The 17,329-nt window shown below is 43.3% G+C and overlaps 1 protein-coding gene across 1 annotated transcript; it reads left to right on the top strand.

Annotated features, from left to right (window-relative positions):
• Positions 1-2,378: 2,378 nt before the first annotated feature.
• On the top strand, positions 2,379-15,900 carry LOC138836463 (tripartite motif-containing protein 5-like). Its single transcript, XM_070035170.1, has 8 exons — positions 2,379-2,530; positions 7,254-7,731; positions 8,723-8,818; positions 9,331-9,561; positions 12,435-12,457; positions 13,869-13,969; positions 14,099-14,125; positions 14,394-15,900. The coding sequence occupies exons 2-8, from the start codon at positions 7,315-7,317 to the stop codon at positions 15,083-15,085; spliced, it is 1,587 nt and encodes a 528-aa protein (XP_069891271.1). The 5' UTR covers positions 2,379-2,530; positions 7,254-7,314; the 3' UTR covers positions 15,086-15,900.
• Positions 15,901-17,329: the final 1,429 nt, after the last annotated feature.

Genomic DNA, 17,329 nt, shown 5'->3' with positions numbered 1-17,329 from the left:
CTCCAATTAAAGCCAGAAATGGCACCGACTTGAAGTAGTAGAGCACTCTTAGCCTTGAACACCAAAGTTCAGGGACAGTGCCCAGATCCTGAGTTCAAGCCCTAAGACTAATGCAAAAGACAAACAAAAAGAAAAGTAAAATGAAACAGGTGAAATGAGTAATAAATTTCATTTCACTCAATATATCCAGGGCATTATAGTTGCCATATACAATGCAAAAGCTGTTAGTGAGGTATTTTGTGGAAATCCACTGTGTACTTTGCACCTCCATTCAGTCACAAAACAGTAATCAACAGCTTCCATTTCCCCTTACATCCACTCAAGTTTAATAGTTGGCTCAGAAAGTACACAGAACCTCTCCACCAACAGCAACTCATTCACTGCTGTTGGCTCTTGGGCAGAAAGAGAATGGGTGTCAACAGGCATGATGGGGTTCCTGTGACTTCAACTACTTGGGAAGCAGACATTGGAAAGATGGAGCTTCAAGGACAATCCAGGAAGCTGGCACTGGTAATTTACTTGGATGATTGTAGTTACTCAGGAGGCTGAGGTCTTAAGATCATGGTTTGAAGCTAGCTGGTATGTAAGATTCTGAATCTTACTTCCAATTAACCACCAAAAGGTTGGAAGTGGACCATGGCTCAATTAATAGAATGGCTCAAGTAGTATGACAACAGCCTTAAGCAAGAAATCCAAGCTAGAGTGTGAGGTCCTGAGTTTAAACCCTAGCACTGACACAAAAAGGAAAGCAAGAAAGATTAGCAAATCCAGGTGTTGTACTACTGGATGCAAGCATTTCAGGTCTGTAATCTCAGGTCTGTAATCGGGAGGCCATAAGTAAGTAGAAAAATCCTGGTCTCCAAAATATTTAGGGTCCAGGATATGGTTCAAGCCCAGATTTTAAACCCCCATCTAGTATCAAGCAACCACATTGTAAGGTCTGCACAGGGACACCTCCCTACCTCTTGGCTAAGTTTCTGACCAGTATCTGTTACCTAGGTAACTAACAGATCTGGAAGCAGTCACCTTCCCCTCCGGTTGGGTCATATCCTAAGTCACCTCTTGTCACATGCCTCCCATCGGTCTTTAGGAGGGTCGCAGACCCTGAGGTCACATCCAGATCCAGTGTGGCCACACCTTTCCCCCACCAGGCCACACCTCTTCCTGTCTCTGGCCTAGATAAGTCCTGGCCCAGGGGTGCCCCCCTTGCCCCCCCTTCCTTTTTTAGCCATGCCTCTCCACCATGCACAAGAGGGCAGCAGTTCTGTAAATAAACTTATTTTCCTGCCTGAATAGCATGTGGTGTTCTCTTCATTGGCTACCTAATGAAACCTATTTAATATACCTTACAAACATCAAGGAAAAATGAAGGTGTGGACAAAGAGGCAAAGGAGTGGTAAGGTGGTGAGTGTCCATAGTTATCTGGAAGGATGAAACAAGAGAATATGAAGTTTGAGGCAGGCCTGGACTAAAATAAGAGAGTTCAGGTTCAAGGTCAGTGTGGGAAACTTAGTGAGGACCTGTATAATAAGAGCTGGAAGCCAATGGTTCAGGCATGTAATTCTTGGCACTCTGAATGCTGGGGTCCAGAGAATCATGTCTTGAAGCCTATGCTAGACAGAAAGTCTAAGACTACCTCTAACTAACTAGCCAAAACCTAGGCTAGAGGTATAGCTCAGGTGGTATTATGCCATCCATAGCAAGCAGGTCTGAGTCTCAGGGCCTGAATTCAAGCCCTAGAACCAGCACAAAGAAGAAAGGGCTGGGATGGGGTGGTAGCTCAATGGAAGAGTTTTTGCCTGGGATTCACAGGACAGGTCCTGTGTTCAATCCTCTGTAGCACAAAAAGGAAAAGGATGGAAAGAGAAGTAAGGAGCAAGCAACAAGGAGGGCTGAGACAGGTGTCCTAATGCAAAGCTCTGTCTCTACCTGAGACAGAGCTCAGGTAGACTCATGAAGTTGGGCTCCTTGGTCTCTGTGTTTTTCCAAGAAAACATTTCCAGCAAGATACAAAATATAGGGAAAGTTAGGGCATAAGTTTATTAGGAATAGTGAATCTTTATTAGGTTGTCTGAGAGAGGAAATCCATAACCAAGACTTTTCTGTGTCCAGTTTTATAGAAGTTTAAAGAGAAGGTTTTAGTTCTAGCTGGACTCCAACTGCTAATCTTGCTGCCTCCTGCCTGTGAGGTACCAGGCTTGGAGGTACTAGAGCTGGCTGGGAATATCTTCTTAGTGGATCCCCTGCTCTACACAGAGCTAGACACCAACACCATAGAACTAGTCAAGCTGTGGCATTCAAAGGCCCAGCGTAGACACAGCTCATTGGCCCACAGTTTCTCTTCCCCTTCCTTCCCCGCCCTCCTGGGTGGAGTTTAGGTGTGCAGTGCTGGGGGATCACTTGGGACACTGGCTTCCTAGCCTTTTCCCTCCTCTTCATCCAATCTCCCTTGACTCCCAAAGGTGCACTGAGCAGTTGGAAGAGTCCAGAGTTTGGGAAACTGTAGAAGAAAAGCACTGAAGTCGCTTGGGTGAGTTTATTTTTTATCAGGCCAGCTGCTCTGAAGGGAGGGGGAGCCCAGCCCACAGACTTCCTGCTGAGAGCCCCGACTGTGAGCCGCCTGTGGAGGGGAGGCCTGGGGAGAAAAAGGGGGTTAAAGATGGCCAAAGGCTGCTTCCTGAAGGGACATTTACCTCTCCTGGTGCAGTCTGCCTCCTCATCTGTAATTCTGAATTACTGCTAAGGAAGTGTATTGGAGCAGTCTCTTTTCCAGGAACAGATCATCCCTTCCCCCAGCCACAGGGGCCTATGAGGCCAGACAGATCATTAAAAAGGAATGCAGGCAACACAGCCTTATTCAGGATTTTTTAAAAAAATATTTTTACTTTTTTATTCAATCATTGGAATTTGTGTTAAAAATGCAAAAAGTTATTAAGAAAGAAGTTCCTACTCATGATCAAGGTAAAGAATATGTGTAGTCATGGTAGTTTCTACTTTGGCAGAGAACATGATGCTGTTTTTTAAGTTACAAATATGTAATCTGATACCTAATCGCATTTATTTTGGATTATTGATTTTAAAAGATTGGTATTGGTTTGTGTAGCTCTAGTCTATTCATTTCTAAACTTCTAGTGGCTACTTAGTTAATGGACTATCTTTGAAGCTGGTAAAATAATGCTTTTTGTGAATAAATAATTCTCTGAAAAAAAAGTAGGCAGTGGTGTAGATGGAGTCTGTGAAATAACTAAACACATACATGAAATTCAGACAAATTTCAAAATTAGAAGTTTTAAATTTCTGCTCGAAGTCAGTCCTGGTATAATCAGTAGAAGATTTGCTAAATGTTTCACTGGTCATACTTTTGTAAAACTATGTCCCTTACCCCAAAAGGCAAATGGTGCCCCTAGAGCAAAGCTGAAGTCAGTTTCCTTAGTGGTGAAGTGAAACTTAGATTTGTCTTTTTTTTTTTTTGTGAAAATACTGTGCAGAGGGGTTACAATTACATGGGCAAGATAATGCTTATCAAGCATTGTAGCTTCCTCCTTTGTTTCCCCTTCCCATCCCATCTTCCCCCCTCCCTCCCACCCAACCCTCCCCCCCCCCAAAGTGGTAAAGTTCATTTTTGACTTGTTAGTAGAAGTTAGGCAGCCTTGTTGGGAGGACCAGCAGTGCTCTAGATAAACAGCAGGAAAGAAGATAGAGTTTCTGATGAGAAGTAGGAAGGTGTTGGGGCTGGGAAGGTGGCTCAGTGGTAGAGTGCTTGCCTTGCATGCATGAGGCCCTGGGTTCAATCCCTCAGTACCACATAAGCAGAAAAAAGCTGGAAGCAGTGCTGAGGCTCAAGTGGTAGAGCACTAGCCTTGAATTGAAGAGGCGAAGGACAGCACCTAAGTCCAGAGTTCAGACCCCACAACCGACCAAAACAAAAAAAAGAAGTAGGAAGGTGTGCAGCAGAAATTTTGTGATGGTCACACAGTCTAGTTATGATTGCTTAGGCTTAATGCACTCAGGGTATAGGTAAGTGAGTAACAGTGCTGAGGACCTGGTTAGCAAAGGTCTGCTATCAACCTACTGGTTTATGCTATCTTGGTTACTGATAACACAGATGAGCTAGATAGTAGACCTGTCTGCCTGCCTATCTATTCTATCTACTTCACTGAGGCTGGAATTCTAGGCCTTTACGTGCTTGCTCAGTTTTTGACTCACAATTGGCCCTCTTGTGGTAGAGCCTTTTCTCCTGTCTTTGCTGGTTAACTAGAGATAAAGTCTTGAAGATTTTTATTCCTGGGTGGGCTGGCTTCTGATGTGATCTTTAGATGTCAGCTTACAGGCAGGATCAACCTGAGCCTGACTTGACACTCTGCTTTATTACAGTCCTAGTAGAGTTCTCTGAAAAGATGAACAGAAAAAGAGAGCAAGGGAAACCTGTCATCTTCACAGGAAGAGCCCACTCAGATAAAATATGCTTTTCTTTTCTTTTATTAGCACATATTAAATATAAAATGATTTGTTTTGATTCTATCATAGTAACATATAGACTTTGATTGATTAAATTCATCCTCTATATTACCCTCTTTTATTCCAGCTTCTCCTTTTAAAACAATTTAACTCATTTGATCTTTTTTATTTGTTGTTGTTGGTTGTGGGGCCTGAACTCTGGGCCTGGGCACTGTCCCTCAGCTCTTCAGCTCAAGGCTAGTGCTCTACCACTTGAGCCACAGTGCCATTTCCAGCTTTTTCTGCTTATGTGGTACTGAGGAATTGAACCCAGGGCCGCATGCCTGCAAGGCATGCACTCTACCACTGAGCCACCTTCCCAGCCCCTAAAATTTTCTTTTTTGATGTATTTAATCAGTGGTTTATGAGAATGTTGTGCAATTGCTATATGTGACTTTTCCCCAATCTTCATGCTGTTGATTTCTATTTTCTTACTATTCTGGCTAGAAAAGGTACTTCATATCATTTCAGTCTTATTAAATTTATTATTTTGTGCCCCAATAAATAATTCAGGAAAGTGAGTGGTTAAAGATAAGTATCCCAGGGAAGGTGGCTCAGTGGTAGAGTGCTTGCCTTGAATGCATTAAGTCCCTGGGTTCGATTCCTCAGCACCACATAAGCAGAAAAAGCCAGAAGTGGTGCTGTGACTCAAGTGGTAGAGTGCTAGCCTTGAGCTGAAGAGCTAAGGGACAGTGCCCAGGCCCAGAATTCAGACCCCATCATTGGTAAAAAACAAACAAACAAAAAAGGTAAGTATCCCAGGTGTGGTGGCTCAGGCCTGTAATCCTAGCTACTCAGGAGGCTCAGATCTGAGGATCGCAGCAGTTCAAAGCCAGCCCAGGCAGAACATCCTTGAGTCTCCTATTTCCAATTAACCACCAGAAAACTGGAAGTGGCACTGTGGCTCAAAGTGATAGAGTGGTAGCCCTGAGCTGAAGAGCTGAGGAAAAGCGTTCAGGCCCAGAGTTCAAACCTGGCTGGTGGATGCCATGTGTTATATGTCTGTTAGTTCTATTTGGTCTATGGTACAGTTTAATACAAAAGTATGTTATTGATTTTTGATCTTCTCTTTATCATTTCTTGTCCTTTTGGAACACGGGTACTGTGTGCTCTCTTTGCTAATGGTTTCCTGTAAGTCTGTAGAAAGCCAAATACATGTAACAGAGCCAGAAAATAGGCTAAAGAGGAAAGGAAGGGCTGGGAATATGGCCTAGTAGCATAATGCTTGCCTAGCATGCATGAATCCCCAGGTGTGATTCCTTAGTACCACGTATATAGAAAATGCTGGAAGTGGGGCTGTGGCTCAAGTGGTAGAGCGCTAGCCTTGAGCTGAAGAGCTCAGGGACAGCACCCAGGCCCAGAGTTCAAGCCCCACTACGACTGACAAAAAATAAATAAAAAAGAGGAAAGGAAGAACAAAACAATACCAACAATCCCATTTAGCTGAATTGGGATGCTATTATGACTGAGGGATGAGCCAGGAGACAGGACACAGGACAGGATCACGGACACACGTGGCATGGTGTTAGGGCAGCTAGGCCGATCCGGGCCTAAATAGGGTCCGAGCAGGGGATGGGTCCTCAGGAAATTCCCAGTCCCAGGCACTGGACTGACAGATTCAGTAACCAATCAGACAAGTGGCTGCTCCTGCTGCCAGGGTTTGGAGCACACCCATCATCTGGGAGGCAGGTGAAGGGTGGGGGTGTTTCCTTTCCCCAACATGAAGACAAGATGCCAGACCCTATCATCCACCATGTGGCCAATATGGCACTGGCCAGACCTGATCTCCTTACTTCAACATCTAATAAAAGGATTAATTCATGATGTGAATTAATTAATTAATTAACACATAATCATTTATTTTCTGGTGATAAAAAGAAATCATGAGCTGGGTGCTGGTGGCTCATGCCTGTAATCCTAGCTACTCAGGAGGCTGAGATCTGAGGTTTGTGGTTCAAAGCCAACCTGGGCAAGAAAGTCCAGAGACTAATCTTCAATAAACCACCAGAAAACTGGAAGTGGTACTGTGGTAGAGTGCTAGCTTTGAGTTGAAGAGGTAAGGGACAGGACTCAGGCCCAGAGTTCAAGCCCCACGACTGACAAAAAGGAAGAAACAAAGTAAGAAATCATTGCGAATGTATAACTAGAAACAGTTTGTTTTTACTCTATGCACTTCAGCCATTTCTTATAATACCTAGGGAAAGTATAAGAATGAATAATACTGATTTAAAAAAAAAGGGAACATCTGTGCTCAGTGAAGCAAATACAAAGATCCTGAGGCAGGAATGGTGTAGTAGAATTGAGTCTAATGTGCTTTTGGCTTGGTTAAAAAAAGACAAAGATAGATGGTTGGTTAAACAAGGAGAGTGAGTGAGTGAGTGAGTGTGTGAGTGTGTGTGTGTGTGTGTGTGTGTGTGTGCGTGTGCGTGTGCGTGCATGCTGGTACTGGGGCCTGAAGTTAGGATCTTGCACTGTTGTTTGACATTTTCACTTAAAGTTAATCCTCTACCACTCCAGCCATACATCTACTTCTAGCTTTCTGCTGATGTATTGAAAATGAATATATGTCAGATTGGTCTACCTGGTTTCAAACCATGCTTCTCAGTAATTAGCCACCTGGGTAGTTAAAATTAGAAGTGTGAGCCAATAGCATCCAGCTCCTTTTGTTTTTCTGACTTTTAATATTGTAGTTTTGGCCTATCCATGATTGGCTGACCTTTCTAATGTGCTCCCTTTTTATCTTGCCAATCCTGCAGCTACCTCAGCAGAAGAAACTTCAGAAGTCCAAGAAAGACAGGAACAGGAAAACAGCCACCAATGGCTTCAGCAATCTTGGCCAATGTAAAGGAGGAGGTGACCTGCCCTATCTGTCTGGAGCTCATGATTGAACCCATGAGCATAGACTGTGGACACAGCTTCTGCCAAGCCTGTATCACATCAAGCTATAAATCCACTATAGGTCCAAGAGGGGAGGGCAAATGTCCTTTGTGTCAAATCCCTTACATGTTTGAGAGCCTCCGGCATAATCGACATATGGCCAACATAGTCCAGAGTCTCAGGGAGGTCAAGTTGAACTCACAGGAGCAGACTGTGCATCATTGTGCACAGCATGGTGAGAAACTCCAGCTCTTCTGTAAGGATGATGGGAAGGTGATTTGCTGGCTTTGTGAACGATCTCAGCAGCACCGTGGTCACAACACATGTCTCTTGGAAGAGGTTGCCCAGGAGTACCAGGTAAGAATCAGGGATGAGGGAAGATGGAGCACAGAATAGTCCCTAAGGGAAATCTCTACAGGGGAGTGGGGGAGGGGAGGGTATTCATTGTGGGTATTCATCCCAGGACTGAGAAATGTGACTCCTTTCCACTCTGTGGGGACTTTCTCAGGCCTAAAGGACATGTCTATGCAATCCACTGACTTACAAGAAAATGAGCCTAAGTATAAACTCTTGATAACAGCAAATCTTTCTCTACTATATCCTCCATAGATTGAGATTTAGACCTAAATTCCTTTTAGTGGAGCAGCAAATGAGATTAAGAAGTAGATTATTTTTCCCTGACGTAGTACCAGAATCCTCTTCTGTTACAAAAATAATCCATTGATCCAGGTGCTGGTAGCTCATGCCTATAAAAGTAGCTGCTCAGGAGGCTGAGATGTGAGAATCACCATTCCAAGCCAGACTAAGCAAAAATGTCCACAAAACTCTTAACTCCATTGAATTTGCAAAAAGCTGGAAGTGGAAGTGTGGTGTTTGTGGTTTGAGGATCAGCTCTGAGCAGGGAGGTCAGGGGAAAGCTACACCGAACAAGAAACCCTGAGTTCAAATTCCTATCCTGGCACAAAACAAAACAAGAGTCAGTCTTGCTGGAGGTGTAACCTAGGAATTACCACCATAGGAAGATTGAAATAAGAAGATTCAGAGTTTTAGGCAAGCCTGGGCTACAAAGAGAGTTTGAGGCCAACTGTGGACTACTTAATGAAACTGGCTCAAAACAAGCAAACAGAAAGAATCATTCAGTTGTTGAGGATTGTTACTTTATTACCTGAGAGAGACTTAAAGAAGACTTTTGCCACCTCAGATTTTCTTCCAACTGCTAGAAGTTAATTACAGTTCTCATCCTTTCTGTGAACTCGACTCTCTTCCTTATTTCTTCCATGCTATCCCTTATGCTGAGGCTGAGAAAGTTCAGACAGTGACTCTGCCGTGATTCCTTCCTCATTCACAGAACAAGCTCCAGGCAGCTCTGGACAAGCTGAGGAAGAACAAGGAAGAATCTGAGAAGTGGAAAGCTGAACTCCAACAAGACAAAACTTCCTGGAAGGCAGGAAAAGACACTTCCTGAGGGAGTTAGCCAAAAAAGTCTGGGTGGGACTTTGGGGAGAAGCTCCCTTCCTCTCTATTTCCTACAATTGATAAGGGGTCAAAGTCACTTGGTTAGTCTTCTTTTTCCTTTCCCATGTGGGGGAGGGGCTGGAGAGTGAGGAGATCACAGAGGAGCCCAACTTTCTGGGAGGAGCCATTGCTGTGATGCTGGTGAGGAAAGGTATTTGGCAATGGATCTTACTTCTGTCCTCAGTGTTTGAGGAATTCAGAAATGGGATGAGGAGTGACACAGATAATCATGAGTCTTGGACACATGATTACTGTGTAAAAGATAAGCCACACCCAGTCATCTGTTTTGTCTCAGGCTGTTTGATCATGCTTGCTGACTTAAGGTCCTTGGTTTTAAATGTGGTGAAGGGAAAACATGCTCACTTAGAATTACTCTTCATTCCCCAAGCAGTCTCCCGCCCCCCCTGATACCCTGAATGGCTCTCTTTTTCTATTTTAAAGACTCAGATACAGGGCAAGATACAAAATGTCCAGGCAGATTTTACACAATGGAAAGGTATCCTGGACACTGAGGAGGGGAAAGAACTCCAAAAGCTGAAAAAGGAGGAGGAAGATGGTTTGCAAACTCTGGCAGTGTCAGAAAATGAGCTGACCCAGCAGAGCAAGCTTGTGACTGAGCTCATCTCAGATGTGGAGCATCAGTTAGAAGGGTCCACAATGGAGATGCTGCAGGTAAGTCTTTGAATAGTTCCCTGTATCTAGATTCAGAAAATCTTCCCTTCTCTTTTCTTTTGGCTGTGGGGTTTGTGTGTGCACCCCACACACATGTGTGTGTTTAGGTTTGAATTCAGTGCTTTGTGTTTTTTTTTTCCCTCAAAGTTAGTACTCTACTACTTGAGCCACAATGTGACTTCTGGCTTTTCTTGTTGTTGCTGTTAATGTGGTACTGAGGAATCTAACCCAGGGCTTCATGAATGCTAGGCAAACACTCTACCATTAAGTCACATTGGCAGCCTGCCTTGTGCTTTCTAGGCTGGCTCTTTACCATCAGAGCTGTGTCTTTGTGGCTGAATTTTTATTTCATTGATTTTTATTTTTTAGATTGATTTCATGATGTCTGCCCTAATCTTTATTATATCATTGCATTTGCTCATGGTGTCTTTTTATTTTTGTTTTTGTTTTTTGTCAGTCGTGGGGCTGAACTCTGGGCCTGGACGCTGTCCCTCAGCTCTTCAGCTCAGGCTAGTGCTCTACCACTTGAGCCACACCATCACTTCTGACTTTTTCTGCTTATGTGGTGCTGAGGAATTGAACCTAGGGCTTCATGCATACAAGGCGAGCACTCTACCACTGAGCCACCTTCCCAGCCCTCATGGCGTGTTTTTTTTGTTTTTTTTTGTTTTTTTTTGTCAGTTGTGGATCTTGGACTTTGGGCCTGGGTGCTGTCCCTGAGCTCTTCAGCTCAAGACTATCATTCTACCACTTGAGCCACAGAGCCACTTCCAGCTTTTTTCTGTTTATGTAGTACTCAGGAATTGAACCCAGGGCCTCATGCATTCAAGGCAAGCACTCTACCACTGAGCCACCTTCCCAGCCCCATGGTGTTGTTTTTAAAATGGACTTCTGATTTATTTCAGATAAAACATGTAAGATCAGAATTCTTTAAAAAAGTTTTGAGAGTCTGGTGATTTGTGTGTGTGTGTGTGTGTGTGTGTGTGTGTGTGTGTGTGTGTGTGTGTTTGTACGCCAGTCTGGTGATTTGTGTGTGTGCCTGTGTGTGTGTGTGTGTGTGTGTGTGTGTGTGTGTGTGTGTGTGTGTGTGTGTGTGTGTGTGTGTGTGTGTGTGTGTACACGCCAGTCCTATCACTTGAGTCAGCTCCATTTCTGGCATTTTGGTGGTTAATTGGAAGTAAGATGTTCATGGATTTTCCTGCTTGGGCTAACTTTGAACTGCAGGCCACAGATTTCAGCCTCTTGAGTGGCTAGGATTTTATGAGCCACCAGCACCCTATTTTGTCAAGTTGTTATTAGGAGAGTGATATTTTCTGCATGTTTTATGAATAAAGTCAGTGAAGACCAATGTGATTGGGAAAAGGGCATAGACCCAATCCTGATGACAAGTTTGAGCTTCAAAATTTGATTATGACCCAACAGTCCTTTTCACCATTTACTGTAGTTTTGTTATGTTAAGTGTAGTACAAAATTCAAATACAAAGAACGGAACTCTTGTGTGTTTATGTGGGCATATGTGTGGAGATAGACTGGGATATTGGCCCCATCTCCGCCATAACCTTAACTCCCCAAAGTCCTGAGAGTCAAGACTCTGTCTGGTATGAGAGCACTACTAGAGGCCTGGAGACTAACCATGACCAAGCCAGATGCCAGGTGAGTGGTCCACAGACCCCAACCATGGCAGTACCAGAAACAGAACCCCCTTACCTCTACCGTGTTGAGGGAGGAAGGGTGAGTCCTGAGCACATCTGCTCCCCTTACCCCTGCAATTTCAACATGGATTGATCCCCACAAGGCAGAAAGACAGACAAACAGAGATAGACACACCTTCAAAGGAATTGGTTGTTGGTCTGTTGGGAGGCCATGATTTTATCTGAGTGGTGGAAGAGCAATTGGGCCCTGAGAAAAGTCTCAAGTGGTGCCTGCTCTGTTGAGTCTCCAGTCCTCCAGCTGCCTGGACAGGCCAGGCCATCTGCTAGTGTGGCTTTAAGGAACCCAAGTACCCCTCTTGGCACTGGGATCATGTTTATAGAATCCAGGATGAGCCCCCATTTTAATGTTGTGAGATCCACTTAACGTTGTAAGGTAAATCCAGTTAGTGAGATACAGAGAAACCACCTTTTGAGAGATGGAATCTTTATTAAAGATGGAGACTTACAGGTGGACCCATTGCAACAATGAGATGTACAAGTCCTTATGTCGAAAAATGAACTTTACAACTTTAGCGGGGGGGGGGGGGGTGTGAGTGGGAGATGGGAAGGGATGGGAAACAAAGGAGGAGGCAACAATGCTTGATAAGAAATGTACTCATTATCTTGCCCATGTAATTGTAACCCCTCTATACGGTATTTTCACAATAAAAAAAATAATAAAGATGGAGACTTTATTAAAAGGCAGGCTTCTGTAAGGTGGACTCCTGTCTCAATGACCAGCAGCTTGCACTAAGCTTTCAAGGACAAAAGCCACATGTTTTGGGTAGAGACCAAGCCCCAGCATAAGGAACAGGGGGTTCATCAACATGATATCTACATATCCTCTGTGGGGCTAAATAACAGGCGCATCTACAATTCAAAGGATGGCTAGTGTCACCTCTGGGCATTTCAGTGCTAGCTGGAGAGCAGGCACCAGGATGTCTGTGAGAGCAGGTGACATTACTGAGACTCAGTCTCCCTACTTTATAACAAATAATTTAGAAGAAACATCTTTAATTCTCAATAGTAGCCTAGTACTTGGCAAATATCTATCAGTTTATCTGTGTGTTTTAAAATGTGAAAGAACCATGCATTATTGAAATCATTCTTGGGAGAGCCAGGGAATGACTAGACTTATTTAGGCTTCTCTTTCTTAAATTGTGTTGTCTCCTTTCTTTCTAGGAAGTGAATGCCATCATGAGAAGGTATGTGTGGGATACAAAGGTGCTTTGGTTGGTAGGACAAGATTTATAGAATGATCTATAGTACTCAAATTATAGTATAACATCTCCTAGACCAGGGAAATGTACTTGTAGTATTGTCTTCGGTTCTGGACAAAAATCAGTTCTGGTTTGGGCGCATTAGGACTATTGAGAATAAATTAGATCCTCTGGTAAGGAGTGGAAGTCATGAAAAATTAGAATGTGGGTCAGGAGTGATATTTATTCACCCAATGTACCTATATCAGCTCTGGTCCTGGATCTCAGAGGTGTTTCATTTATTTTAAATACAATATATCTTCCTTGTCTTCCTTTTGTCCAGAATTGTTCACTGATAAACTTCCTATGTGTTTCTATGTTTCTCCTGAAAACAAGTGACCAGTTGCATGTATGTTTTCAAAAACAGTCACCTTGACCTGTGAGAACAGGGTTTTAGCTCTGATGCAAATGGTCCATGTGCCTCACAGACTTTGGAAGAGTGAGGGAAGGTGGCATCCCTGTGTCTAAGGATGCACAGCCACCTGGCAGCCTCATTCACCATCTCTCCTCACCTGGGAATTTCAGAGCAGCATTACTTTGGTGTTCATAAAGCCTCCTTTTCCAAATGTATTTAATTTCCCTCAGAGAACCTGAAAGCTGAGCTCTCTCAGAGCCTCTGTAATGGGTTACAGGCTTTGAAGATTTTGGGTTTCTCCAGATGTGATTTGCACATTTTCTATACCTTGAACATCCAGAAGCAGCCTGGTTCTGCCAACTTATTTTCTGACTATTTTCCTGAGAACCAAGATTTGTGGTAGTGTCTTATCTATGTATGTATGTATTTATTATTTTTGTTATCTTTAAGTAGTTGTACAAAGACGTTGTACAAAGTAGATGAGTACAAAGTATCTGAAAACATTGTCACCCATTTCTCTTAACCCATCCCTTTCTATGTATTTTTTTCTCCTAGATACCAGTTTGTTGTGCTTTAAAACCCATGAGTTTAGCACTGTGGCTCAAGTGGTAGAGGACTTACCTTGAGCTGAAGAGCTCAGGTAACAGCGCCCAGGCTCAGAGTTCAAGGCTCACCGACAAAAAAATTTAAAAAAATAAAATAAAATGAAACCCATGAGTTCATTTCTCTTGAACTTTAAGAGTTTGAGAGGGAGAAGCGGACTGTTTCATTTTAGACAGGAGAATCTACTTCAGAAAGTTTAATGTCTTGCCCAATTCACAGAGTGAGGAGGAAGGTAGACATGAGTGTATTTATTATGACTTCAGCAGTAGTCTATCCTTTCTTTTCTCAGGACTCCAAAGTAGGTACATATAATGGTCAGTAGGAGAAAACAATAGGTAGGTTGGTGGTGATGAAGGTTATTAAGTCTGAGGTATAGAGGTTCATTCTTCTCATCCCTAGATGTGAACTCTTGACAATGAAGAAGCCAATACCTTTCCCCAAGAAAGAACAGACAGTGTTCCCAATAACTGGTCTGAGAGGAGTGCTGCAAGTGTTTCAAGGTGAGGAGAGCTGGGTTAGGGTATGGTTGTAGGGATCTAGCTGTGGTGGGGGCCGGTGTAGTTTCTAGATGCGGCTTCTAGATGTGAAGGGTGGACACTGTGGTGATATCATCTCTGTTGTCATTTCAGAGCTGACTGATGCCCACAAATACTGGGGTAAGAAGAAACCAAAGTTTCTTGTCATCTATCAGAATTAGTATTGTTACGATGTCTTACGTTTTTAGACTTACGTTTCTCTTCTCTACACCCAAAGAGAAATGATGCTTTTGCAGTGTCCTACCTTGTCTTATTTCCTCATGATTTCAAAGTTCATGATTATCTCATGATTACCAGTTCTCTGTCACATTCTTACTATGATTTTGCTCAATATGTCACCAAAAAGTTCTGTCTCTTACCCAAATCTGTCATTTTTTTTCCCCTACAGTTCCCGTGATGGTGACTAGAAATGAGGATTCCAGATTTGTCATTTCTCAGGATCAGAGACAGATAAAATACCAGGATGTTCCAGTCTATTCCAATGCACCTAGCTTGTTTTCACATAATACCCATTCTTTTATGAATTATCATAGCGTACCTTGTTCATTTGGTTCACTTAAATCTAATATACCAAAAAATAATATATCTCTTCCAGGGGCCCTGGGTGCCCCTGTAATCATATCAGGGAAGCACTACTGGGAGGTAGATGTGTCTAAGAAAACATCCTGGCACCTGGGATTAAGTGACGGAAGATATTTCACTATTTATAAGAAAGAATTCCAGCCCCTAAGCATACATGGCGGAAGACAATTCCAACCCAGTCTAAGGTGTAGTCATACTGATTATGGAGTTCCTCAACCTAAAATTGGTTACTGGATTATAGGGATGGAGGATAAATCTGGGTATAAAGTTTTTGGGGAGGATCCTACCACCCATTCTCCTTTGTCCTTGCCCCTGTCTTTGCCTGTCGCTCTTGAACGTGTTGGGGTTTTTGTAGACTACCAGGCTGGCTCAGTTTCATTTTACAGCACTACATACAATGCATTTCTCATCTACAAGTTCACTAACTGTGCCTTTCCCCGTGAAGTCTATCCATATTTCAATCCTTTACAATGTCCAGAACCCATGATTCTATGCTGATCCAGCTCTTAAGCCTTTTTACCCCCTTTGACACTTCTGTGCACTGTCCCTGGCTCTGGTGTGTGTTTCATGCATCTGATCCTCTGTGCCCCTTGAAACATCATTTCCTCCTTATTTGAGTCTTTCTGATTCAATGTTCTTTACTTATAACTAGGATGTACACCTTTCCTTGGGCCATATTCTTCCTGTTAATGTGTTTGTTTGGAAGACAGTCCTCTGTCATGGAGAGAAGATGTAGAATTGTTTCAACAAGGTGTCTATGCTATTTAAAGTCTATATAAAGGAATCCTTACCTAAAGAAGTGATCCCCTGGGGCTGGGAAGGTGGTTCAGTGGTAGAGGCTTGCCTTGCATGCATGAGGCCCTGGGTTCGATTCCTCAGCACCACATAAGCAGAAAAAGCCGGAAGTGGTGCTGTGGCTCACGTGGTAGAGCACTAGCCTTGAGCTGAAGAGCTGAGGGACAGCACCCAGACCAAGTTCAGGCCCTACGCCTGAAAAAAAAAAAAAAAAAAAAAGTGATCCTTAGCAATGTCTTAGATCTACTCTCAGACAGACATTAGCTATTCATCAAGGAGTTAAGGAGAAAAGTGTCAAATGATCTAGACAAAGAGGCAGATTCTTTGTATATTGTGTTTTAAATTTATGTCCCTTCTCTTCATATATTTGCAATGTGAACGTGAGTAAAATCCTGAAATGCCTGTGCTTATTTTCTTGCAAGTTGCCGATAAACATACTTTTGATAAGTGTAACAAAGAGTTATGATTAAACATCTATTGAAGTCTCAATAAATACCTGTTCTATTCATTAATGAAAACAGTGAGTTTTCAGTGTCCATAAAATGGGTGTGCTAGTTAGGCACCAGTGGCTCACACCTGTAATCCTAGCTACCCAGGAGGCTGAGATCTGAGGATCGCAGTTCAAAGCCAGCCCAGGCAGGAATGTCCATGAGACTCTTATCTCCAATAAAACTACTAGAAAACTGGAAGTGGCGCTGTGGCTGAAGCAGTAGAGCACTCGCCTTGAGCTGAAGTGCGCAGGGACAGCGCCCAAGCCCAGAGTTCAGGCCCCATGACCAACAAAAAAAAATCCAAAAAACAAACCACCACCAACAAAAAAACAGGTGTGCAAAGTTAGAATGTGGAAATGACCTTACTCAAGTATCCTATTTAAGTACTCTGGGAGACAAAGCAATTTATTAACCCAGCCTCCTCCACCATGGAGAAAAGACAATGTGTAATGTGGTGATCTCCAATGTCCAAAAGAGTTTTAGGCTGGGAATGTGGCTTAGTGGTTGAGTGCTTGCCTTGCATGCATGAAGCCCTGGGTTCAATTCCTCAGCATCACATAAACGAAAAAGCTGGAAGTGGTGCTGTGGCTCACATGGTGGAGTACTAGCCTTGAGTAAAAGAAGCTCAGGGATAGTGCCCAGGCCCTGAGTTCAAGCCCCAGGACTGGCCAAAAAAAAAAAAAGTTTTAGTTGGACTAAGTTAGGTCTAAGTTACTGACCTCTAGTGGGTAAATGCCAGGAATTCTACAGTACATTCTACAAGGTATAGGATAACTTGCTGTAGTGCTATTCAGTTCAAGGTGTCAGAAATGCTGAGTTTGAAAAACCCTGTTTAATACTTTTTGCTTTCAGGGTCAGTGAAATACCCAGTGTCTCCACTGCTACTATTTGCATAGTTGTGCAATGACCCCCAATCATACTAACAATTTGAATAATCTCTTTGGGTCTCCACAGACACAGTATTCTACCTCCTAGGAGACAGGACGGGGTAGAGGAGGGGCAGAGGAGCAGTGATGGGGACTGGCTTATCCAGGGCCCATGGACCTGGGCGCTGTCCCTCAGCTCTTCAGCTCAAGGCTAGCGCTCTACCACTTAAGCCACAGTGCCACTTCCAGCCTTTTCTGCTATGGTGCTGAGGAACTGAACACAGGGCCTCATGCATGCACGGCAAGCACTCTACCACTGGGCCACCTTTCTAGCCCCATGCTCTATTTTTGTTGTACTAGTTACACAGTATAAAACTTGTAAAAACTCGTTAGTTTGTGCATTCTAAGTGTTGCACTTTATTGCACTGAATATAAAAGAAAATTAAGTTTTCTAGATGACTTTTTTTTTTTTTTTTTTTTTTTTTTGCCAGTTCTGGGGCTTGAACTCAGGGCCTGGGCACTGTCTGTGAGCCTTGCTCAAGACTAGCATTCTACCACTTGTGCCACTGCATTACTTCCAACTTTTTCTG

This window comes from Dipodomys merriami, unplaced genomic scaffold (assembly GCF_024711535.1).
Source record: "Dipodomys merriami isolate MVZ:Mamm:240054 unplaced genomic scaffold, mDipMer1.0.p SCAF_25, whole genome shotgun sequence".
NCBI classification, from domain to species: domain Eukaryota; kingdom Metazoa; phylum Chordata; class Mammalia; order Rodentia; family Heteromyidae; genus Dipodomys; species Dipodomys merriami.
This window is presented reverse-complemented; position numbering and strand designations above follow the sequence as displayed.